The sequence below is a fragment of the Meles meles genome, chromosome 15, assembly GCF_922984935.1.
Source record: "Meles meles chromosome 15, mMelMel3.1 paternal haplotype, whole genome shotgun sequence".
NCBI lineage: Eukaryota > Metazoa > Chordata > Mammalia > Carnivora > Mustelidae > Meles > Meles meles.
This window is the reverse complement of record NC_060080.1, coordinates 6,507,857-6,532,384: the sequence shown is the minus strand read 5'-3', so window position 1 is coordinate 6,532,384 and position 24,528 is coordinate 6,507,857. Positions and strand designations below refer to the sequence as shown.

At 53.8% G+C, this 24,528-nt stretch overlaps 3 protein-coding genes across 11 annotated transcripts in view; 1 reads left to right on the top strand and 2 right to left on the bottom strand.

The window, feature by feature from the left end:
- ADAM17 (ADAM metallopeptidase domain 17) overlaps positions 1 to 6,331 on the top strand; it is a 55,071-nt gene extending 48,740 nt beyond the window's left edge. For all 4 annotated transcript variants that reach the window (XM_045979588.1, XM_045979587.1, XM_045979589.1 and 1 more), the window contains 5 exons: positions 667 to 797; positions 1,595 to 1,673; positions 2,419 to 2,507; positions 4,229 to 4,279; positions 4,612 to 6,331. In XM_045979588.1, the coding sequence (XP_045835544.1) occupies positions 667 to 797; positions 1,595 to 1,673; positions 2,419 to 2,507; positions 4,229 to 4,279; positions 4,612 to 4,971 (710 nt within the window). In that variant the 3' untranslated portion in view covers positions 4,972 to 6,331. The remainder of the gene's footprint in view (positions 1 to 666; positions 798 to 1,594; positions 1,674 to 2,418; positions 2,508 to 4,228; positions 4,280 to 4,611) is intronic.
- A 99-nt stretch (positions 6,332 to 6,430) lies between these two features.
- On the bottom strand, positions 6,431 to 17,202 carry IAH1 (isoamyl acetate hydrolyzing esterase 1 (putative)). 6 transcript variants are annotated; one of them, XM_045979593.1, is made up of 6 exons: positions 17,063 to 17,182; positions 15,526 to 15,578; positions 10,685 to 10,833; positions 9,304 to 9,465; positions 7,713 to 7,834; positions 6,431 to 6,755 (listed from the first exon to the last, which is right to left on the bottom strand). In XM_045979593.1, exons 1-6 carry the CDS (start codon positions 17,141 to 17,143, stop codon positions 6,546 to 6,548), a joined length of 777 nt encoding a protein of 258 aa, XP_045835549.1. In that variant the 5' UTR covers positions 17,144 to 17,182; the 3' UTR covers positions 6,431 to 6,545. The 6 variants fall into 6 exon arrangements, with proteins under 6 accessions (XP_045835549.1, XP_045835554.1, XP_045835551.1 ...); XM_045979598.1 differs by having other exon boundaries at positions 10,685 to 10,801; positions 17,063 to 17,180; XM_045979595.1 differs by lacking the exon at positions 17,063 to 17,182 and having other exon boundaries at positions 9,304 to 9,568; positions 15,401 to 15,537.
- Positions 17,203 to 19,677: 2,475 nt separating this feature from the next.
- The window catches only part of CPSF3 (cleavage and polyadenylation specific factor 3), a 43,806-nt gene continuing 38,955 nt past the window's right edge, over positions 19,678 to 24,528 (bottom strand). The window contains exons 16-18 of the mRNA XM_045979591.1: positions 24,162 to 24,231; positions 21,390 to 21,486; positions 19,678 to 19,975 (exon numbers count right to left, since the gene is read on the bottom strand). Of these exons, the coding sequence (XP_045835547.1) occupies positions 19,874 to 19,975; positions 21,390 to 21,486; positions 24,162 to 24,231 (269 nt within the window). The 3' untranslated portion in view covers positions 19,678 to 19,873. The remainder of the gene's footprint in view (positions 19,976 to 21,389; positions 21,487 to 24,161; positions 24,232 to 24,528) is intronic.

Genomic DNA, 24,528 nt, shown 5'->3' with positions numbered 1-24,528 from the left:
ATGGAAAGGTCTCTTTCCCCATTCGAGTGCTTTTGCTGGGTTTTGTGTTCTCGTTGATTCCAGGTTCTCCCATGTAAGTGACCAGGGATTCCTCTGGGTCACATACTGTCCCAGGTTGCGTTGCCAGTTGACATTTTGGCCATTTCTGCTGTTGGTGTGTGCGCCACGTGCCCTGTGTGGTGCCTAGTTGGTTCCGTGACCCACGTGCTGTGGGCGGTAGGTGTAGACGGAGGTTCAGCCCGTGCTCACGACACCCAGCGGCTCCCTGCGGCCCGCACCCGGCCGTTGTGTCGCAGCCATGCTGGCACTCGCTGGAGCCTTGGTTCTCCCCGGGTGCATTTGAAGCGGCGACACCAAGGCTTGAAGTCAGCAGTGTAACAGGAATGTTGGGATGAAGGGAAACGTTGAGAATCATAAAGGATCTGAAGGAGAATCATTGGGCTTTTACTCCGTTAAGGGAAGCTCTTTGGTGTAAATTGTTCTTGTCTTGTGGCCTGAGGACTGAGGAGCCTGAACTCAGAAGTCAGTCTTTGGGGTGCACGAAGGCTAGTTCGCTGTTGAAAAATAAAAGCATTTCCTTCCCCGTGGGGAGCGGGGTGGACAAGAGAGGAGGAAGGAGGAACGCGTCTGCAGTCCGGCTGTCCATATGCCCCGGCTCTGTTCCAGAAACTGACAACTCTTGCAAGGTGTGCTGCAGGGACCCCTCGGGCCGGTGTGTGCCCTACGTTGACGCCGAACAGAAGAATTTATTCTTGAGGAAAGGGAAGCCCTGTACGGTGGGCTTCTGTGACATGAATGTGAGTATTTACTTCCGTACAGCTTTTTCTGTGACAGCCAGTCGGGCAGCTTTGATACTGTGAGGACTTGATTTTGCCGGGGCGGGGCGGGGGGGGCCCTGCCTTGCCCTGCCTTGCCCTGCCTTGCCTTTGTCACCGCTGCCTGCTCTTGTCTGTCTGGGGCAGCCCAGGTGCTCTCGGGGAACTGGAGCACGCTCTGTCCCGAGCAGGGCACCCTGAATCCAGGGACTGCGGGGGAGGGAGCTTTTCTAGTAAAGTCGGCTCGTTTTAGGCAGTGTGTGTGAATGACTTGGTTTTCTAGACCAATTATAAAATTGACTAAGATTGTGAAATTGCAAGTTTTGATTTAAAACCAGTGCCGATAGAGGAAAGACCCAGAGGTGGCTCGACGCACCTGCATCAGGCCTGCTCACCCTCCCGTGCAACACTCTTCATTCCCATGGAGTCACAGGCATGGATTTAAAGGGGTTAGGCCGGCTTCCCCAGTGGTCTGGTTAGGTTCCTCCTGGTGTGTGTGTGTGTGTGCGCATGTGTGCGCATGTGTGCGTGGTCAGTGCGGCCCTCGCTGGAGGGCCCTGTCTTAAACAAAATTGTTTTTCTCAGGTTTCGTTTCCCGGGAGTTCTAAATTCACTTATAAAAATGGGCTGATTGTGCTCCTCCTGCGTTAGGTCCCTGTGTCCAAAACTGGGCCCCTGCAGCTGTGATTTCCTGAAGCCTTTCACGTCTGTCCCTTGTACCCAGCCGCGCCGCTCCTGACGCAGTCCTTTTCGGGCACTGCTGTGTTCTGTGTTCACAGGGCAAGTGTGAGAAGCGAGTACAGGACGTCATCGAGCGGTTTTGGGACTTCATCGACCAGCTGAGCATCAATACTTTTGGTAGGTGATTTCCCCAGCGGCTGTTTGGAATTGTTTGCTTGGAAGTGAGCGGAGTTTGGTGATGACATGAGGAAAGTGTGCTTTTGGGTTAATACGTCGGATCCTGCAGCAGACGGAAATACGCACGGCGTTCGTTGACGCAGCTTTGTCAGCTGAGATGAAGCACACACCCCGCTCTCCCGCTGTGCCGTGTGGATGTGCAGGTTTTCAGACAAGGGCAGTCCACACGTTGTCGACATTCTGGCTTCTTTAAAAAGTGGACACGAACCGTAAGCCTGGCTCAGTCCTGTCGGTTGTAAATCTGAATCCGGTTTCATGTGAGCCTCAAGATAGACAAAAAGTGGACCTTGGGTTTTGTAGAAGCAGCAACGTATTCTGTCTTGCCGGGTCGGAATTCATTGTCAGAAAAACAGTACCCGGATGACAGCGACTTTGTCCTGTCATGCATCGTCGCGAGCAGTAGCCTTCTGTGTGCTCGGTCCCTGACACCGTCACTCAGGGATCATGTTGAGCACGGTGTGAGGCGGTCTGCCCTGCACGGGGGTCTCAGGGCTCCGTCTGGAGGAGTGTCCGTAGCTTGGGGGATGGTGCGGGCTGGCAGGGGACACCGGCGCTGCTTGGGCCGCCTCAGCGGTGCCCCGGCCGGCAGTCTGTCCCATTTGACACCACGGTAGTATTCTAAGAGCATTGAATTTTGCGTCTGAAGTACTTGATCAGAACACTGACTGTTTGGAATTGTTCGCAGGGAAGTTTTTAGCGGACAACATCGTAGGTTCCGTCCTGGTTTTCTCCTTGATATTTTGGATCCCCTTCAGCATTCTTGTCCATTGCGTGGTAAGTCACCAACTTGTAGGCAAGAAGACATTTTATTAGACTTTTGAGCAATTGCAATCTTACAACTTTCGGAAAAGATAAAATTGGTTCTTAGCAAGAGCTGACCTGATGTTTCCAGTGACATTTTTTGGTGTTATTCCCTGGGAAAGCTTATTTTGCGAGAAGTTTAGCTAATCGTTTTTTAAAAGAATTATGCTTTTTGTATGTGGAGATATGTTCTCGTGTATAATTGGAGGAATGTTACACTTCTGAGCCCGGGAGACTGTTTCACTGGACTTGCCTAGGGTCTCCGAGTGAAGCTTTGAAACGAGCGTTTCAGGCTTGTTGGAGCAAATATCAAACCTCAGCATGCCGCAGACGGCGCCCCTCTGCCAAGTAGTTTCCTGTTTGCTTTATTGCTTCGGGTGTTCACATCCCCCCGTCTGGTAAGAGGGAGCAATCTTTATTATCGCCCTTCGAAACCAGTAACCGCTAACGAGGTGCATTGGGCTTTCCCCCGTGAACTCCATGTGATTCATCGACTTGGAGACTTGAAACAACTCTTACAACTCATTCACTTGGCTTCTGTGGGGAAAAGATGATTTGTCTGCTGTCGAGACGAGAAATCAGATCCAGGCTTGCAGACTTGTGCTCTGGAACTCTCGGGCATGCCTCCTCACGTGAGCGCTTGGATCATGCGGGCGCAGCTGCGTCATGAGGCATTTCTCCTCTGCTCCGCTCCGGTCTTGCCAGGCCCTCCCTGAGCAGCTCCTCCTCGGGGATGCGCGTGGTGGGCGTGGGGAGGGAGAGCTCGGGAGCAGCCAAGAGTGCCCCTCCTCCCTTACCGTTGTTTTACCACGAGGTCAGTCTGCTTTGTTTGCCTTGAGAGTTGCCGCTGTGCATTGAGCAAAGCCGGGGCGTGGAGCAAAGCCGCTAGATAGGCGGGAGGCTGGTGCCTGGTCGCTGACCACGGAATGTGTGGGGGCAGCTGGGCTGGAAGCCAGGCCTAGATTTTCCGGCTCCGCGTCCTGCCTTGCCCACTGCCATCTGTTCCACGCCGGGCCGGGGCCGGGGCGGCGGCTGGAGCCGTGTGCGCAGCCTGCTGCCGAAGTGCCATGTGGGCGCTTCGGGCTCAGTTCGTCCAAGAATTTGGGCCACAGCGAACTCTGGGAACAGCTGAGTATCGAGGCGGGGCGGGCCGGGGCATTTGGAGGCCAGTACCAGGTGGGCGAGCCCGCAGCGTCCCTAACCCCCGGCAGCTGGCCCGGGTCAGCAGTGCCCTGGTGTGACCCCTGCCCTCCGCGACCTGCCTCTGGGGAACTCTCCCAGAAGAACCATACCTAAGCGTTTCTTGACTAGTTGCTTACTTGACATCAAAACACCGATGGCCTCAAGGGCAAAGGAAGCACTTCTGGGCTGGTGGCAGCTCACGAAATTGCTGCAAGAAATTCTCATCACTGCGGCGCTGGGGTGGCTCAGCGGCTTAAGCGTCTGCCTTTGGCTCAGGTCATGATCCCGGGGTCCCAGGATCGAGTCCTGCATTGGGCTTCCTGCTCAGCGGGGAGTCTGCTTCTCCCTCTGCCCCTCACCCTGCTTGTGCTCGCTCTCGTTGGCACTCATTCAAATAAATAAGTCTTAAAAAAAATTCTTCTCACCTCCGGCCCTGCTGACACTCGGCACACTCGTGTTCTGAGGCAGCTCATCGCTTAAGGATGACCTTTCCCTGCTCTTTTTCCTTCTAGGATAAGAAACTGGACAAGCAGTACGAGTCCCTGTCCCTGTTCCACCCCAGCGTAAGTACCCACGGCGGCCGGAAGGGTCCAGGCTGGAGCCGCCCCCAGGGAGGGAGGCTGCACCCGCCCCCAGCCCGCACTTAGCTGTTCAGCACTGACCTGTTTTAACCTTTTGACTCTTCCTGTCTTGGGACCCTGACTTGTTTCTTGTGAGCGCTCTTTTGGGACGCAGATGGCCAGTTGTAGGGCACGTGGAAGGCAGGGGAGCCTCACCTCTGGCGTTGCTTAGCGGGAGGGGTCACAGTGCCCGAGGGGACAGCTGTGCGGGGGACGGGGCAGGAGGTGGAGCTGCGGCGGCGGGTGGGTCCGTCTCTGACTCCGGCTCTTGGCAGAACGTGGAGATGCTGAGCAGCATGGACTCCGCCTCGGTGCGCATCATCAAGCCCTTCCCCGCGCCGCAGACGCCCGGCCGCCCGCAGCCCCCGCAGCCCCTGCAGGCCACCCCCGCGCCGCCGCCGCCCGCCGCCGCCCCCAAACTGGAGCCCCAGCGAATGGATACGATCCAGGAGGACCCCAGCACGGACTCGCACGCGGACGAGGACGACTTCGAGAAGGACCCCTTCCCCAACAGCGGCACCGCCGCCAAGTCCTTCGAGGACCTCACCGGCCGTCCCGTGACGAGAAGCGAGAAGGCCGCCTCGTTCAAGCTGCAGCGGCAGAACCGCGTGGGCAGCAAGGAGACCGAGTGCTAGGCCGCGGCTCCCGGCGCGGGGTGCGCCGGCGGACTGGGGAGCCCCACGTCCGCGCTGCGAGGGTCGGGGGGACGAAGGGACCGCGCAGCAGAGGCCGGTCGCGGGTCTGGACCCCGTCACACGCGGGAACTGCGTGTGTGCCGAGGCCCCTGCCCTTTGGAAGAGGTGAGGTGAATCTGGCTTATTTTGAGGCTTTCAGGTTTTAGTTTTTGTTGTTTTTTAAAATACCCTTCAACCTGTGGTGCAGAAGCAGAAAATACAGCTGGATTAGGTTATGAATATTTACATTTTTGTAAATTTACCTTTGTATTGAGAACAGCACTGATTAAGGAGGAGATCAGTTTTTGGGGGGTTTTTCGTTTTTTGTTTTTTAATACACTGTAATGATCCGCTGACTCTTGGGAGGCATTTAGCAGTGACTTGTGAGGACAACTGGAACACAGATTTTATTTTTTGCCTTCAGGTAAAGACAGAGGAGAGAAAACTGAGTTACATGTTCTTTCTAAACTGTGGGTTCTGTTTTTAGGCATTCCCCAGAGCTTTTAGCAGCAGGGAGAACCACCCAGCTTCTTCCTAAAGATAGATGGTGAACATGGTTTTCCAAATTCCGAGGTTAGCACTTTCTAGAATTAAAACACAGTCTAGCTTACAAGTAGCCAAACAATGTACAGACTCCTGCCCACCGTGCTGGGCCCCAGTTCGCCGGGAAGTCTGTTTTCTAAGTCCGTCTAGTACCGCTGCCGCACTTAAAGCGAGCGCCATCACAAAACCTGAACTTCGGAACGAGGGCTCCTCTTTGCAAACACTAGTGGCCACGAGGTACGCGCGCTGGTTCTCAGCAGAGGACAGTGGTCGTGAAAGGCCAAGTCGCTGCGCTGAGCAGGGAGGGCCCGCAGCTTTCTGCCGCCACGGCGGGCTCCTGCACAGCCCCGGTGGGGACCGCACGGGCCGCCGCGTCCCTCCTGCTCTAGTGCTTCAGGGCTGTGCGCGTTTACTTTGTGAAGGATACAAGTCATCAGCCTGACTCTGGTTTCCTTAAAGCTAAGAGTTAAAAGCTCCCCCTCCCAGTACTGAAATGTGCTTGCAGCCAAACATTCTAACAGAGAATTTGTAAATTTTGAGGGCAGTTAACCGAACCTGTGACAAATCAGATCTTTTCTTCTAAGGACGTTCATTGCGCAGATGCCTGTTACACTAATACTTGAACTGACACCTTGTGCTGTTTGCTCTCAACTAGTCATGATGCAGTTTAGTTACGCTCCTGGAATCTGATAGGCGAGTGGGTGTATGTGAGAGTGAACGGTTCCCAGCTCCATGTAAGAAAATCGTTTTTTATAAAATTATGACTTTTTAAACAAAATGTGTCTTTACTTTTTTCCATGTATACAGTTAGCAGGCCGCCCAGGACACCTGCCTCAGGCAGCTTGTCACCACCACGCAGCACACCAAGGGCCAGAGCTTCCCTAAAAACACTAAGGCTTTCATTGGTCTTGGTGGCAGAGGTTCCGTATTTGAAGGTCACGGGCAAAGGTCTGCTCCCTCCTCCTGGGATCTTTGTGGCACTGTCCGCTTCTCTAAGTTCCCGGGCAGCCTGGCCCCGGCTGATGGTCCCCGGCTCCCAGCAGACTCCGTTCCGGCTGGGCTTCCGCTATGTCCCGCCAGTACGGGAGCAGCAAGGGCAAAGAGGAGACTCTCTTCTCTATGAGAGGCCAGAGGTGAGAGAACAAAAACTCATTTCCCTTTGGCGACAAATGCAGCCCGTCGGACAGGTAGGAGGAGAAGTCCTGCAAGGGAAGAGCGAAGTTAACTGCGGGGGGCCCGCTGCGCCTCAGCCTTTCGTGGGTGCAGGCTCACTGTCCTGTGCACACTGAGCTCCGTGACCCGCGGCCTGTGCAGTGCCCCCCACCCTCCCGGCCCCTCAGACGGAAGAGGCCGAACGAGCCAACACAATGCCTTAATGTCAGAAACACGACCTGCTGTTAGGAGAGCTTGGGGCCCGGGGGCCACGGTTTCTGACTCCCCTAGTCCGGGCATGAGGTGGACAGGCAGGTTTCCAGGCAGAAGGAACTTGTACCCCCCCGGCCCGAGTGGGAGCCGCTGCTCTGGGGGAGCAGCCTTCGCCCCAAGCCCACCCCCATCCCTGCTGTCCGGCTGGGCCACAGCTCCCCCAGGCTGGCGCTGCCCCAGGCCTCGGTGCCCCCTTGGTCTGGGAGGAGGCCTGAAGGCCAAGTGCTGGGCTCAAAAGGGAAGCGCCCCAGCGCAGTGGCTGCTGGGTCCTGGGGACACCGGATCCGGGGAAGCGTCCGACTGCCCTCCTGGGCGGTACTGCTCTGTGGGGCAGCTTTCACCTTTGATGGTCGCAAGTGGGTTTTCCGGCTTCAAACAGAAGATTAAGAACCACCTACCTCTGGCTATGAATTTTAGCACCCCCGCCGCCTGCTTAAATTAATCGTTCTACCTTTTAATGAGTTTTATAATAGGGGGTGGGGTATTACAAGAATTTGGCCTGCATGTCCTTAAATGTGAACCATTTTTGGCTCCTTTATTTCTGGGCTCACTCCTGACTGTCCCGGAGAAGGATGCCAGCCGCTGGGTGCAGCCGAGGAACCGGGCTGGGCAAGGGGTCCCCTGCAACCCCGGCTTTCTGGTTTAAGTGGTGACAGCAACAAGGGCCGTGCCTACCCAGAGCGGGGTCCCGTCTGTGGGCTCGTGCTCACCCGAGGCCCGAGCCAGCCACGCACCTGAGTGTCCTTCTGCATCAGGGTCCACAGGTCCAGCACGTCGACCCCGCAGTCCTGGGCTACCTGTACGCAGGCGCCCGCGTATTCGCCAACAACCGAGTTCAGACGATTTAACTTGCAGCCTGTTGGGAGTGCGTGTGGGTGGCAACTGGCCCTGTGCCAGCCCCGCTGACCGGATGCCTCTCTGGGCACGGCCCTGTGCTACCCGGCGCGGGACCAAGGACCATGGGGACAAGGGAGTCATGGCTGGTCCCCGTAGGGGACGCAGGCTGGAAGTCAGAGGCAGGAGGGCCCTGCGGCGGCCGTCTGCTTGGCTGGAACGCAGGCCAGCGGCGGCCAGAGGGAGGCCGGAGGCCAGCAAGGGGGACGCCGGGCCGAGACCCTAAGTTAGGGTATGTGAGGAGACCCCGGCGCTGGTGGTGAGGGGGTCTGGGCAGGGCAGAGTGGGGAGGGGCTGTGGACACGTCTGCAGAGGGCCGGGCTGTGATTGTCGGGGACTGTGCAGGTGGCTCCCACCCGCCCTCGCTCAGAGGCCACTGTGGCCAGGAGGACGCCTCCGGGCCCATCTTCGGGAGAACTTGCTCGTAGCCTGTGGCTCAAAACCCAGCTGGTGAACCTCTGCGCTCCTCCCAGGCCTCCAGCCGCACCTACGGGAGTGGAACGGGTCTCACAGAGCGAGGCCTGCTATGTCCCCGATGCGGACACTTTTCTGTTCTGCTCAAAAAATGTCACTTGCCCGGTTTGGGGACCCACGGATGGGTTGCGACCGGCAGTCTGAGAAGCGCTGACGTAGCTCTAACTGGCAGCCTGCTCGTCCGGGCTTAGCACGAACTGCCTGCAGGACGGACTCGCCGGCTCCCAAGCCATCGAGGACGGCCGCTGGGGGTCCCCACTTTGCCCTCCAGAGCGAACGACAGGGTGATTCAGCCCCTTCCTGTGGCTGCCCTTCAGACGTCTGCTGACAGCGGGCCTGGCCCCTTCCTCCTGTCTGTCCTCTTCTTAGGGTAAACTTGCCCCATTTACCTCCTTTGGGGAACTTTCTGGACATCTCTAGATTCCGCTTCCACACTGTGAACAGACGGTTTCGCTCCGTCCGTTAGACCCCACTCACACTGCCGCCCTCCCTACTGCAACAGGCAGGAACCGGATTCCGCTCACTCCTGTGTCCTGAGCACCCGGCCAGGTCCTGGCTTGGCACCTACAGGTACCAAGACGAGCAGCGGTGGGGACAAAAGCGCCTCCGGGTGCAGCTGGAGAGCCACACACGGTCCCCCGACCCCGCGAGGACAGCAGCGCCTGCCCGTGCCCGCGAGCCCGCAGAGCCGCCCCGGTCCGGGCGCAGGAGCGGTCCCGCTGCTGCCCGGCGGCAGTCGGGGCCACGTTCACACACAAATGAGCAAAGCAGCGGCTGCGAAGTCCGGAGGCCACCCCGCGTGGGGACGTCGGGGTTCAGCGCCGCGCAGGCTCTTGGCCACGTGGGCTCCGGCGGGACCAGGTCGGCCCCGCAGCCTTGGCGACGAGACCTCAGTGACAGACCCGCGGCAGCTGCGGCCCGCGCAAGGGACCCCCCTCCCCCCGGCCGGGCGCTCACCCTGCAGCAGGCACGCCTGCTCCCACGCGGCCTCACAGAGCGGGGGCGGCGAGACGAGGACGACGCGGCTCGCGGGCACGCCGGCGGCAGACAGCTGTCGCACCATGGTGTGCAGGTTGGCCGCGTACTCGGCCAGCGGGACGTGCTGCTTGGGGTTCTCGTCTGTTGGGCGGAGGGACACACGGACACTGCACACGCGCGCCTGCTCCAAGTGACCGCGGCGAAGGTGGAGAAGGGGTCACGGATCCTGGGACTCCTGACGCTGCTGGTTTGGCACAAGGACAGAAACCGGGCCGGGCCGGGGGGGGGACGACGGACCGGCTCTTCACACCGCGGACCCCCGACCCCCGAGGCCCTGGCTGGGGGCCCTGTGCCACCCGAGCCGGCGCCCCAGGGGACATGCTCAGCCTCTCCGTGCTCGCGTCTCACGGGTCACACGAGGGGGAGAACTGGGTCCCCCCGACGGGGCCGCGGAAACGACCTCCGCGAAGCGCGTGGCGCACCGCAGCAGGGGCCGCGCGCTCACTGGACCCGGGGCCGCTGTCGTGTCCACTGTTGGGGCCGCGTGGGCGCACCGCCGAGCCGGCTCCCGTGCAGGGTGCGGGGACTCTCGCGGGCCCGCTGCCGGCCACACGTGGTGTAGTGACAGGAGCAAATCCAAGCACCGTGGTTCCCCCGCGCAGAGCTCCCCGGCGGCTGCCGGACGTGGTGAAGCGCTTCGTGTTGACATGCGCGCCTCCAAACACGGAGAGGACACGGAGCCACGCTGCTCTCACGGAACACTGGGGCACTTCTGTGTCCGTGAGTGACTCTCAAACACGGTCGGCTGCGGGGGGACCAGCTCCGCGAGGCCACATCACCACGCGGCCCCCTGCTGTTCACTGCCGCGGATGCCACCACGGCCACCATGGCCACCACGGCCACCCGGCCGCCCGAGTGTCGGGCTGCATTTCTAGGTGGCGGAAGTCCTTTGAGCCATGCCGCCAGGTATCTTTCCAGAAAGATCCCAAGTTTCCCCACCAGTTACGTAAGCGTGTGCCCATCTCGCTCCACACTCGGCAGCTCCAAGTATGAGAGCTCGGAAATCCCTTCCAGGGCGCCTGGGGGGCCCAGTCGGTTAAGCGTCTGCCTTCGGCTCAGGTCATGATCCCGGGTGCCCGGGATCAAGCCCCACGTCGGGCTCCCTGCTCCATGAAGAGCCTGCTTTTCCCTCTGCCCCTCACTCCGCTTGTGCTCTCTCCCAAATAAATAAAATATTAAAAAAAAAAATTCTCCCTCCCCCCTGCCCCCGCCCCCACAGACATGTGTGCTCACACGCATGCGCGTTTTCTCAGCACAAAACAGCTAAAAATGAATTAGGAAAACATAAGGATGCCTTTACCTTTCAGCGCACTGTCATTGGCACCAAAGAAAATTGTAACTGCTGCTGGGCTCTCCAGACTGTTCCCTTTCGTGATTAATCTTGGAAGAATGATTTTGGCCCATCTGGTATTATAACCTGAAAATCCGCGATTCAGAACATCACATTTTCTGAAATGAAAAATTTAAAAAATGAATTGTGGGCAGAGAATAGTTTCTAGCCCCTCTGCAGCGAGCCCCCAGCGTGCACCCTCCAGGCCACGGCACCTGCTGATGTCATGTGGCTCTGAGTGGCTTTCACTTTTTAAAATTTTAAGTCCCCTCTACACCCAACACGGGCTCAAACTCATGACCCCGAGATCAAGAGCTGCCGGGCTGAGCGGGCCAGGTGCCCCCGCCGCGCCTTCACTCTGAGAAGAGCAGTCATGTTAACACGGCGTCCTTAAGTCTTTCCAAGATCTAGGTTGTCTGTCCTTGACGAGAGAGGTGATGAGTAACAGCAAAGGGACCAAGCATCTTGTCTGCTGACTGGCGGACTCGTGTGGAAGCGGGGGGGTCACAGCAGACCTGTCAATCTGAGCAAGCCTGGACAGAAAGTCACAAGCTGGGGCTCGAGGCGAACAGTGGTTATTTGGGGACATCACATATAGAATATTTCTGGGACTTTTTTATGGACTATTTTTTGGGAGGCATTTTAGGGGTACAGCAAATGCAAAGAACAGAGTTCCTGCACACTCCTGCCCCCATACGCACAGCACCCCACCCCCGAGTGTCACAGTTGTTGCAAGTGACCTACACCGACACATCATCATCGGAGTCCCCTCACCCCGTGGTCGAGGCAGTAATTTTCACATACTTATACGTACACGTCTGTAGTGTTTGTTGCCTCCTTAAACATACGTGGTTTGATTCGCCGTACTGGACGGTACAAGGGAGAGGCTATGGATCTTGAGCTAGTCGCCTGGGTTTGTGTCCCTGTTCCTTTACTTAGTGGCCAGGAACCCGGGTATGTTTGTAGACACTTAAAGCTGTCCACAATGAAAATTAAAAAACCCTCAGAGTACAGGTCGCGGTCGGCAAACCGACGTGGTTCACTCTGGTGTGTAGTTCCAATTCCTGCATCTCAGCAGAGAAGACGGGGCCACAAGGCCGGAGGCAGATGCTGAGACAACAGGAAGGGACTTGGTTTGCCACTTCTCGAAAAGCTCTCAAACTTTATAAATCTTGGGGACAACAATAACAAAATTCAGCCGCATTTATTTCTAAGTGTGAGTCTTGGTGTTTTTCATGCATAATGATTACAAAAAGCTGACGAGCCATTTTAAAGACTCAGTTAATTTAAAACGGAATATTCCTGGGGCGTCTGGGTAGCTCAGTTAATCATCCAAATCTTGATCTCAGGGTCAGGGGTTCAAGCCCGTACTGGGCTCCAAAAAAAAAAAAAAAAACTCTAAAATTTTGACAAGATGAATCTGTTTCATCTATGAAACAATCTATCTATCTATTTCACCAATGGTTTAGTCACTGCAATGCTTAAAAAACCAGAAGGCAAGGCAGCTTCCTCCCTTCAGGCCTGTGTGATGTGGCAGGAAAAGCTAAAAGTCTGGAATCAGAGCAGCCAGGTCTGGACCTCCCTGCCCTGGACTAGCAGATCAGGCCGTGGCCATTTACCTCATTTCTCTGAGCTTCAGGCTCCCCAGCTGCAAAAGAGGGCCCTAATACCTAACTGCTAGGCAGCGTGAAGATTAACAGTAGCCAGACACACATAGGGAGCTCAATAAATGGCAGGCATTACATACTGAAAAAAAAATTACTATAAGGCTGTGAACCAGGAAGAAAAGTGCAAGTGGGTGAGGCCCAGACTCGACACTGTTGAGGCGCCCTTCTGAAAGGACAAGGCTACGTGAATTTCTCTGGATTGAACACCATCAGGAGGGCCCAACGTACTCCGAAGGCTATGGAAACTGGCAAATTCAAGACTTTTACTTAAATTCTCAGCTAGTAACAAGCATTTAAGTTCAGATGAAGAGGGAAAGGGTGATAAAGAACTGAAAGATTCCTTACGAAACATCCAGCTCTAGGAGACTGCCTTCCAGACATAGTGTAGATTAAGCCATTTAGTAAACCAAGCAGGACCAATCTTTAAAAGTAAACAGCAGGGGTGCCTGAGTGTTTCAGTGGGTTAAGCCTCTGCCTTTGGCTCAGGTCATGATCTCAGGGTCCTGGGATGGAGCCCTGCATCAGGCTTCCTGCTCAGCAGAAAGAATGCTTTTCCCTCTCTCTGCCTACTTGTGATCTCTGTCAGTTAAATGAATAAAATCTTAAAAAAAAAAAAAAAAAAAGCAAAGCGCAGGAGCTTTTAAAACTGAAAAAGCTGAGTTTATTCTAACTCCTCCAAATCCTTCAAGTATTTTTGGTTAAAGAAATACTGAGATACGGCTAAAGAACCCAATGAAAATATATCAATAAATTTTAAAAGGATTTAAACAGACTTAAGAATGATTAAAATGCTTTTCTAACGCTAAAACACGGAAGAGGTCCCTGTGGGACACGATGATGTACTTGAGTTACTGCTCTCCATGCAGACAGTGCACGGAAGTGCACTCGCAGGAAGGCGCCTTATTTAACTGCACAGCTTGGAAACTGGGTTACATGTAACACTGAACCAGTCCACCTGAAACTAACATAACTGTATGTTAACTACACTTCAAAAAAACCCCCAAACCAGCTGTGAATCAGTTCAGGGCTGTGTAACAAGTGGCTGAAGCCCTGAGGCGCCAGGGTGGCTCAGTGGTGGAGCTTCTGATTCCCGGTTTCCACTCAGGTCCGCATCTTGGGGTTGTGAGATCCACCACCCCCCTCCTCCCTCCCCTGCGCTCCGCAGTCGGCGGGGAGTCTGCCTGTGCCTCTCTCTGCCCCCTCCCCCACCCACGCATTTTTTTTCTCTCTCTCTCCAATCCTTAAAAAGAAAATTCACCCTAACTGCTCGCACAGCTAAAGATGAAAACGCCCACCTAAGGGCCAGTGGTTTGGGTGGACCAGAAAGAACGCGGCTCTGACGCTAAAAAGGGACGGGGGAGTGGAACTGCCTGGCTTCTCAGCCCCCGTGGCCCCCCCATGCCCGTCAGCACCAACCACAGCCCCCTGGTTCCCCCTGTGGACCCAGTGAAAGAACAGGGGCCCCCTACGTCTGGGTTCTGCTGCCCCACTGTGGCATTTTAGTTCCTAGTACTCCAGTGATCGGCCGGGGTGCGCATGCCCAGCAGAGGCGGGCACTCCAGGCGGGGGTGGGGGGGGGGGTGGGGGGTGCCCAAAGGGTTAAGAGTTCACTGAGGTGCAGCCTCTCTGCGGGCTCAGCCAGCAGCCGCTCTGCTCTGCCCTGCAGGCCTCAACAGGATGCTTGTCAGGAGTCGGAGCGGGGAGGCGACAGACCAGACCACACACGGTCTGCGACTGTCTTTTCTTGGAATTGCTTTCAATTCTGAAAAATAACTTCTGAGTAGTCTTCTAGCAAGCATGTGTGTAAACTATCAATTCTCACAGGATTTTAGTACTAAAATTATTCACTAGGAAACATTTGGTAAAAATTATGTGTTGGTAAAACATTTGAGATGCAGCTTTCCAGGCCACTTGAGTCATTCAGCTTGTCAGAAAAGGTTAATAGGCCGATTAAACAGTCATGGGGTTACTAAGTGTAAAAGCTGCTATTCAGTGAGCACTGCCAAGTCCCAGGTGCCCAAGCAAGCTCACATTAGCATTTCCAAGCCTCCCGATATGAAAGCAGGTGACCTTTATCTCAGGAGGCTCAGGACCTCGGGCTCTGGAGCACCACCTGCCACTTCCTAGCTTAGCTGTGAGTGACCTTGTTAAAACCCCTCTCCACCTTCTTCTTCTCGTCTATAAAATCACAGGGTGGTTATAAAGATTAAATGAGTCAATGCATATGAAGCATTTTAGTTTCTGGCACCTGGTAAGCACTCAGTAAAATTTAGCAATTATAATCCTCCCATTTTACAGAAGGGAAAACTGAATGATATGTCCATGTTTCTAGATTAAGTCCACTCAACTAGGGAAAGCATTTGGGAACAGAAAAAGTTGGAAGGTCAGTTTTTTCATTTCTTGTTTAGGGGATAAAAATGGAGAAAGTGAAGACATTTTAAAACACATTTCACATTTGGAAATAAAATACATTTTCTTTGCATGTTAATTATACTGAAGAAATTTTCAAATATTAATAAACTGGTAGTACATCCCTCTCATTTCTTCTAAAGGAGAAGACAAAACTGAGCAGTGGACCGATATTCTAAATACTTGTGTTTAGTGTTTTAAATGTGGAAAATATTTCCAAGTATTTTTTAACCTCCTGAATTGAGGCAGTGTTTCCCCTGTGATGACTTCCTTAGCACATGCTTACATTAAGTCTGGCAACTATTTCTGACATATTTTATAAAGAGAATCTGGGGGGACAAAAACTTCTACCCAAAAATGACTCTAACTTTGGTTTATGAATATACTTTGTTTTCTTTCAGTTGAATTCTTTACTACTTGTTTAAATCATACCCCACCCACAGTAATAACTTAAAAAGAACTTGTGTTCTTCAGATGGTGAATAACTGTGGCTCCAATCCCAGTATCTTTTCTACAACTTTTAGGGTTTGATTTCATATCTGCAAAACTTCTGCTGAACCCCGAGCGCCTGCCCTTCCTCCTTCCCTTCCCCAACCCTGTATATACTAACCAGGAAAGGCCGGCAAAGATGAAGGAGGGATTTACTGTTTGAAACTCTATCATTCACTCTTCTGGGATGCAGTTACAGCTTTCCATCAATCAACACTCGAGTATCAATCTAGAAACTATTCTCACCTGACCAGCTTGTCAGCCAGTGACGCTCCCCATCCACCCTGCTGGAAAGAAAACTGAGAAAGGAAAAGTCCATTACTACTTATCCATGTAATTGGCACATCTTAGAAAGGATATTTTGGTCAGCAACTCCTTTGTCTTCCTCTCCTCCTCCCAGACGTTTTGGCCATCGTTAGCCCCGCTCAGAGGTAGGCATTACGGCTACACCTCAGCAGCACTCTGGAAATTAGGGGGAGTCTTCTTCCCTATCAACTGGATTTGAGACAGTCATCTGCATTTTATTGAGAACTAAGATTGGTCATTTTTACCTAGAAAAGCTACTTAAAATTATGTACGAAAGAAAAAATTGTATGTTCAGTTAAGAAAGAGGGTCCAGGGGCACCTGGGTGGCTCAGTGGGTTAAGCCTCTGCCTTCAGCTCAGGTCATGATCCCAGGGTCCTGGGATCGAGCCCCGCATCGGGCTCTCTGCTCCGCCGCGAGCCTGCTTCCTCCTCTCTCTCTGCCTGCCTCTCTGCCTACTTGTGATCTCTGTCAAATAAATTATTAAAAAAAAAAAAAGAAAGAAAGAGGGTCCAGGCTGAACTGCATTTCCGTCATTGAAAAGAGTAAGGAAGTTAATCACAGAACTCGGGGTGAACCTTTTTTAAACATACATTCTTATAAATCTGGAGAACGCTTACTGCTCTACTTGCCGAAACACTGGTACATACACAGAAACGTGGTTCGGGAAGTCATGTTTGAAGAGACAACTGGGGGGAAAAAAAAAGCCGCCGCGGGAGTCATTTTTGAAAGCGTACTTCCTCCCCGAAGCAGAATATGTATTTTTCCTTAATGGGATTGGGTGAAAATGGGATCTGCTACGTTATTCCTGGAGGCACTGTATTCGTGACCAGCTTGTCCCACCAGAGGAAGCAGAGGCGAAACTGGTTCCAAGTGTTTTCTGCGTGGAACGGGCTGCACGAAACCTCGGCAGGTGACACAGACGCCACCGCGCTCCCGCAGGGGACCCCTCCGGAAGCTGCGCGCGGGACACACAGCGCGGTCCGGAAAAGACAGACTCTAAGGTGGGAACAAGGCGCCCCTCCTCGGACCCGGTGTCCCGATTATCCCGAAACCTGACGCAAAGCAGCGAACTCAGGCTTTGACACTCCGAGGCGCGGCCGGGGCGAGTCCCCGCACTTCCCCCGCCCGTAGAACAGGCTCAACGGAACGGCCGTGCAAGTCCCGCGCCACCCACTCCGGTATCTCGAAGGCGGGGGCAACTAGAAACGGAAGCCCTGCCGGGGGGTCCGAAGGCGCGCTGGAGGCGGCTGCCGCAGGAGGCTGCAGGCATCCCCGAGCAGAGCCCGGCCCGGGGGCGCTCAGTCTTCCGGGCAGCCCGTGCGGGTAAGCCGGGTGCAGGGAGGCGGCCTCGCCAACCGCGGGGCAGACGGGAGGACGGGGGGCCGTTGCGCAGCACCCGGCTCGCCGCTCTCAGCGGGGCAGGGCGCGGCCGTGAGCGCCCGAGTGACCCGCCACGTGAGGACCGAGCGGCGGTACCTGGGTGATGGAGTCTCCGAAGAGCAACACCCGCGGCCAGGCCAGGGAAGCGCCGCCGCCCGCCGCCTCGCACAGCGCCATACTGCCCCCACCGAGAGTAAGGGCCAGACCGGATATCCGGGGCGGGGCGAGCGGCCGGGGGCGGGGCCGCCCGCGGGGCTGCGGGTTGGCTCCGTCGCCGTTGCGTCGCCCGCGCGGTGACTGCCCGCTGCGCTCTCGCGGCTGCGCGGGCTGAACCCCTTTGCCTACCAGCCGTTGCCCCGTGGAACGCTCGTTTTTGTCCGTTTCCCAGTCGGACTCGCTGCTCGTCGTTCGTCCTGTCAGGTGCGGGGTGCCCGTAGCCCGCTGCCCCGGGAGCGCGCAGACCCTCCGGGCGGGGCGGGCGGGGCGGCCTGGTCCCGCACCTCCCCGCGCCCCGGCGGGGGACCCGGAGGGGGCGTGGTCTGGCTCCGCCCCCAGAGCCGGCGCCGCCCCCACGCGGGGCCAGAGGTTTCCGCCAGGGGCCCGCGTGTGGAGACCTTGGGGAAGTGCTTCCGAGGGGCGCGGTCACCGCACGGCCGCCTCTCGCTCAGTAAATGGACTCCAGCGTTTATCGAAGGTTTTGACCTTGAAGACCACCTTGAGACGTCTGCAGAAGGCGGTCTGCTCAAGGACGAAGATGGGGTTTGCAGGAGCGGGGAGAAACGAGGGAAGGTGGGGATCCACAGCCGACGAGCAGGGCGAAGGGCAGAAGCATCTCCGATCACTAGGAACAGGGGTTCTTGCTGAAGGCGGGCCGGGGAAGGCCGGGGGGGAGGGGGGACTTGAGCAGGTGCCCGGCAGGACGCCAGAGGGGCCAAGGACAGAGCCATGGGGGGGGGGGGGGCGGGGGCGGGATCTACTTCGAAGATCCCCAGGAGCTCCGGGACTCAAGTTTGCTCAGAGTCCTTGTCGCCCCAGCTGTGCCCGCAGTATGATGGCCGAAGCTAAAAAACGAGCCAGAAGGATGTTCCGAAACACCTGATCATGGGAAAACAGACTGGCAAGGGCAGCGGCGCCCCGCAGACCTACCCTGCTGCGCCCGGGGCGGCGGGGGTGCCTGGCGGGAGAAGGGCTGGAGCCAGAGAGGCGGGAGGCGCGACGCAGAGCCTCGAGTCTCGGCGCCAGCAGCTCCGGGCTTCAACTAGAATCGTGGGGAGCTTCAGAGTGAGCTCGGAAAGGATCCTCACTCCGGACCAACGAACTTGACGTCTGATCCAAGATGTGGGCCTCGGGCAGTTTTCACTGCCCCCAGGTGACTCCCGCATGTAGCCAAGGTTGAGGACGGCTGGCTTAGCTAAGGCCTTTGGACTTGACCCTAATTACAGCGAAGCTCTGACGGGCCTTCAGCCGGGAGGGCTTGGGAGCAGGTGTGTGTTTCCGGAGTCAGCTAGAGGAGCGGGGAGCTGTGGCAGGAACCGGAGGGGCCAGGCTGACTGGGACTCGGAGCCACCGTGAGGAGAAGACAAGGGAGACTTGAGCAGCTTGGAATCCTTAATCGGTCACCTCAGGGAGAGGGACTAGGGAAAAAGGCACATTCCCTTTTTGCTGTACATATTCTTATTAAGACACACAGTTCTTGTAACTTAAAAAATGTTTCAAATCTCTCAAAACAGGGGCGCTGGGGTGGCTCTGTCGGTTGAGCGCCCGACTCTGGATTTCGGCTGAGGTCATGAGATCGAGCCCCGCTCTGGGCTCCATGGTGGGCAGCGGTCTGCTGGGGATTCTCTCCCTCTGCCCCTCCCGCTGGTTCTCTTGCTGTAAACTAAGATCTTTTGAAAAGTCTATCGTAAAATCTGAGGTGACAGAAAAGCTGACCCTCAGAGCTTTGGTTGGGGCCAGAGACAAACGTAGGGCATCTTACGAAATCAGTAAAACCTCCCGTGTGCGCACTCAGGCTTGTCACAGCAATGCAGAGGAGGAGCGCTTGGTGGCTGCACGTCACCAAGAGGTGAGGCAAGGAGAGGACTGGCAGGGCCAGTGGAATTTAGAGACTGTGGTTGGAGAACACCTTCAGCTGGCTGGTGAGTGTGACCGACTCTCGAGTTGGGCGTGAAGGTGAGGGCGAGCTTCTGCTCGTGCTCGCTCCCCCACACGGGGCAGTCGGACCTGTGCGTGGAAGCGGACCCCAAGGAACACCCCGGCTGACCTGCTCCCGCAGCACACCGCCCCCCACGCTCCTGGGTCCCGTTACCACGAGTCTGAATCACCGGCGCTTCAGGACACTGGCCTGATGATTGAATTTATACACAGAGCAATTCAACAACTCACACCCGAATCCCCTGGAGCTTGAGGCACAAAAAGAACAGCCGGAGTGTCTCTGAACTGCGAGTGTAGATACTACACCAAGTATCACTGAGCCCCCAAAGTCGTAATTTTACCAATGTAAAAATTAAGGAATTTGCCAAGAGTATCAGGAGGGAAGAAACAGAAAAGGCACTTGAGCTGCTAATCTATTCCCATTCAGAATACGGAATTGAAAACGCAAACCATCACGCGTTTTCTTACAAAGGACACGAGACATTCTGACTCGGTTGCTACAACAGATCTGGAAGGTTTCACTGGCAGCAGCACACGTGTCTAGACGCAGAATCAAATTCGAGAAGAAGAGTTTATTCACTGGTTCTGGAATAACGGGTACATTAGCTGCTAATTAATAGCACTCCAGCCGCTGGCATGGAGGCCATTTGAGACCACAGGTAACCAGGCTACTCCCGAGAAACTAATGTATTTTGAGTAAGAGAAGTTGAGTCAAGCGTAAGAAAAAGCGTGCACAGATCCGGAGACGTCCCGTCAGTGTACGGGGGTGAGGGCCTCGTACAGCCTCTGCGCGGCCAGCTCCACCATTTCCCGCAGGGACTCGTCGTCCTCGCTTCCTTCTTCGCACTCCACCGTCTGAAAGTGAAAGCACACACAGGCCTTTCGCCCTAAGTGTCTACCAGTGCTACGTAGCACGCAGGCTGACCCTCTTCCAGAATCATCTCCCCACAGGGTGGGGGTCACAGAAGCCTGGCCCCGGGGGACCCCAAGCTGCGGCCCGCAGGCCTGCAGGCCTGCGCCACACACATATCCCCGACAGCACCATCACCGGGTCTAATTAGAGACTCGCTTTGGGAAAAGGAATAAATGGAAAATCTAGTGAACTACATTTACTTCAAAGTCCATATCCTGACCCAGTAAATGACACCACTAGGAACTCAGTCTGTGTAACACAAATTAGCATGCGTGGGTGTCCTCGGGTACTCAACATTTGCTACTAAATCTGATTTAGACCAATAATCTAGTTATTTCCCAGCTACAAAACACTATATGCTGTTTGAAAAAAAATTTTTTATCATACTGTAAATACTGCTCATTTAACAACTTAGTAAGGGAAGAAAAAATAACACCCTTAATTCTAGAACCTACTAACTCCTGTGAACATGTCCGTGTATAACCTTCTAGACTTTGAGCTACACATACGTATTTCTTTAAAACCAAAATAGGGCAATTTATCATACTTGCGATCTAACTTTTCTTGGCCCTCACTAATGCCGGGGGGACAACTGTGCCCGTCAGTGATGCACACTGCCGCCTTCCCGACGGCTGGCTGTATGGGCCTCTGTGTCGACGTGTACAACATACACCTAATCTGTTTATTCAGTGAACTAGTTACTGTCTCATACTCCTGCACAATCTGGTCTCTTGCAGTTCTGTCGATATTCTAACCAATGCTAGAGTAGAAATCCATGTACATATATCTTTGCTTCAATTATTTTATCATTCACTTGTCTATTCTCTTTGATTCAATCCAGTGAGTGGATTTGTGGGTAAAGCTATTTACTTTTCTGGGCCTTTCTAGGCATCTCACCAAACTCCCCTGCAGAAAGAACACGCCACCTCCTTTACAATCCCCTCCCCGCCCCAAAATGCCCTGAGAATAAATGGCCCGGTTTTCCCCGGCGCCAGGTCCCAGCACTCTGGCTCATCTGGGTCCGCGTGATGAGCCAGCAGTGAGGTGGTGTACTTCAATCTGTATTTCCTGGGACTGAGCCCCCACATCGGGCTCTCTGCTCAGCGGGGAGCCTGCTTCCTCCTCCCTCCATCTACTTGTGATCTCTGTCAAATAAATTAAAAAAAAAAAGCAGGGCTGTGTAACTTCACATATAATAAAAAACAGCCTGTAAAGAGCAAATGTAGGGGAAAAAAACAAAACTGGAAGGAAATGTCAAAATGCTAAAGTGAGCGGTCAGGTGGGAGACCAGAGACTATTTCTGTTTTCACTTTCTCTTCCAAGTGTCCGGAAACGTGGGAAGCAGCGGCTACATACCCGTGTCTCCAAGTTGATATTAGCAGTTTTCCCATCCACCGTGACACTGAGGACCGAACCATCTTTCACACTGACACAGTCTTCTCCAAATATGTCCCTCAAGGTAAACAGAGATGCCAGATTAGTGCAGACGCATTAACACGTAAGTCAAGGACATTTTTACGTCCTGGGGGAAAAGTGATATCGAAGACTGCCCTTGTTCCGAAGTAGAATACGTCTACCTGTTCCTGAGATGTACTTAATTTAACTGTGCATAGTAATTTTATAAAACGGATAAAATACGCAGCTATCATTAAGACTGCTTTCGGCAGGGGCACCTGGCTGGCTCAGTCGGTAGAGCACGTGATTCTTGATCTCAGGGCCATGAGTTCGAGCCGCACGCTGGTTTCAAGAGCTTACTTTAAAAAAACAACAACGGGGCGCCTGGGTGGCTCAGTGGGTTAAAGCCTCTGCTTTCGGCTCAGGTCATGATCCCAGGGTTCTGGGATCGAGCCCCGCATCGGGCTCTCTGCTCCGCGGAGAGCCTGCTTCCTCCTCTCTCTCTGACTGTCTCCCTGCCTACTTGTGATTTCTGTCTGTCAAATAAATAAAATCTTTAAAAAATAAAAAACAACAAAAAAACTGTGTTCAGCTGGCATTGTGTATGCACTTTACACAAACGATCTTAACTTACAGGAATCTTGCTGAGAAGCCCCTTCCACACAGGAGGAAAACAAGATGCAGGGAGTCCCCCAAAATGGCTCGGAGGCTGTGCGGCTGGTACTGAAATCCAGGTGTCACCACTGAATGGACTCAGGCCACCGCTGTCTGCTCCCCTGGATTGATTTCAAACGCCTCTTTTGCGTTAAACTCTTTTCACTGAGCATCTACTATGTGCTGTCTTCTCAGGGATGGACGTCACTAGGACCCTGTGCCTAGTCACCGAGGAGCTAGAGTTTAAGCACTAATTTCCACATCTGTCCGCGTCAGGTACCCAGGCACCTGCCACCGGCGTCCAGGCAGCAGGCTGGGCACAGGCTGGGAAGGACAGTCCGCAAAGCCAACAAACCAGCCGGTCAGCCCCCAATGGGCCCACGCTGTCCATGCGGAGGTCTGCTGGGCCTCGGGGAGGGCTGGCCAGCCTCCTGCTCTCTCAGCTAATCAATAACGGTAATCAGTTAACAGCAATCAATATGTTTGAGTAAAACTGACTAGTTACTAAGGAAAAATGCTGTATTTTAACCAGAACTATATTCAAAAGGTAGGGAAAAATATTTCATGTTCATGAAACCAATTATTGGTTTGTTTAAAGAAACCAATAAACGTATTCCTATACAATCCTAAATCCTAAGGATTTAAACAACTGGACTTTTTATTTTACTTTTTAATTTTTTAAAGATTTTATTTATTTATTTGACAGAGAGACAGAGATCATAAGCAGGCCGAGAGGCAGGGGGGAAGCAGGCTCCCCGCGGAGCAGAGAGCCCGATGCAGGGGTTCGATCCCAGGACCTGAGATTATGACCCGAGCCGAAGGCAGAGGCCTAACCCACTGAGCCCCCCAGGCGCCCCTAACGAACTAGAGGTTTTAGATTATGGTCGACTTGGGAGATTAAACACGCTGGAATATGGCACATTCACGAGGTCAGTGTAAGCTTTGGCTCTTTAGTTCACATTCCTGATTCTCACAGCTCGAGGCTGTGAGTGGAAGCGTGAGGAAGAGCGCCAGGGCGGTGGGTCTGGGCAAGGAAGCCCTGTGAGCTGCCTTCCGGTCTGTACGGCAGAGATGCTTCTTAAATCAAAATGGCAGCGCCAAGAACATTTTTCTAAGCCGTGTGGTAGCTGCTTCTAGCAAGGTCACCCCTGAAAGCCTATCCATTTTTTAAAAGCTGCTAACTGGCCACCTTAGAAGATTGTCTTTGAGGAATCTGGCAGAAAGGAACAGAAATGTCAATGTCAAACCTCCAAACATGTGGAGCTCGTTTTGTTAGGATGTCTAGTCAAGTAACTCTCAATTTAAAAAATAGAGGCGGTTAGTAAAAGTGGAAAAAAAAGGTAGAAGTCACTTAATTCAATAAGAATTTGAGAGATACTATGTTCAAGACACTGTGCTAGATGTGGAAATTATAAAAAATTATAAAATTATAAATTTAATTATAAAACTAAATTCAAATCTTTTAATTTTCCTTTTCTTGGCATATCCCCTATGATGCTTCCCTTATTTTACTTGGGGAAAAAAAACCCAAATCAGTATTGAAAATTTTTTTTATCTTAAGGAGGCTCCATACCCATTGTGGGGTTTGAACTCATGACCTAACTGAGCCAGCCAGGAGCCCCCCAAAATCAGTCTTAAAGAGTACTAAATATCTGGTATTTAGAGAAATACTGAGTTTAAAGGTAATTCATCGTTTACAGACTTATGATCTGAGAAGAGTCCAGAAGAAAACCACTCTTCACGCAGAACTGACAATGAAGAGGAACACAGCTATAGTAATTCTCAAGGGCACAGCACCACCAGGCGAAGAGTTTAGTACTTTTCCTTAGTAAAGATGGGTGAATCGTGGTCGACGATGCCAGAAATGGCGAACCAAAGTCACGGGTTATTTGGAACTAGCTAGAGTGTTAGCTGGAAGGATGCGGTTCAAACCACTTTACGGACACAGACACAGACCCCCAGAGCAGGTAAGTGACCTGCCTGATCTTCACCACCATCGGTGAGCCAGAACCCAGTCCCGGCCTCCCCCCAACCCCCGCCCTCGCCACCCCTGGGGTCAGTAATGAGGACAACACTCACTGCAGCATGATCTCCAGCCTCTTGCTGTAAACGTGCATTTCCAATTTTTTGGAAACCTTCTGCACCACACCTGGGGGAAAGAAAGCAACAGAGTTCAATTCCCAAATTCTTATTTAGATTAGTTCCCGAGTCGATAATCAGAACACAGACCGCTGCCGAGAAGGTAAGGTGTCAACTATGGAATCCTTCCAGTGACAAACATACCGCCTTCCTACCGAGGCAAACCGTTGTTTTCTTTGCTTCGTCTTTTGTTCTTGTTAAATACAGAACCACAAGATGACATTTATTTTTGTAATGTTACATTTTGCACTTTATTTGCAATGTTCCTCAAAACTTCCGCATCTCAGTTTTGAGTGGAAGTGAACTT

Bases quoted from the DNA above. Each gene is read 5' to 3' on its own strand.
- IAH1 (XM_045979593.1), bottom strand. From the start codon at position 17,143: ATGGCGCTGTGCGAGGCGGCGGGCGGCGGCGCTTCCCTGGCCTGGCCG. The intron at 10,834-15,525 runs GTGAGAATAGTT...TTTTCATTTCAG, and splicing joins CTGGCTGACAAGCTGGTCAG to AAAATGTGATGTTCTGAATC. The intron at 9,466-10,684 runs GTAAAGGCATCC...TCCGCCCAACAG, and splicing joins CAATGACAGTGCGCTGAAAG to ACGAGAACCCCAAGCAGCAC.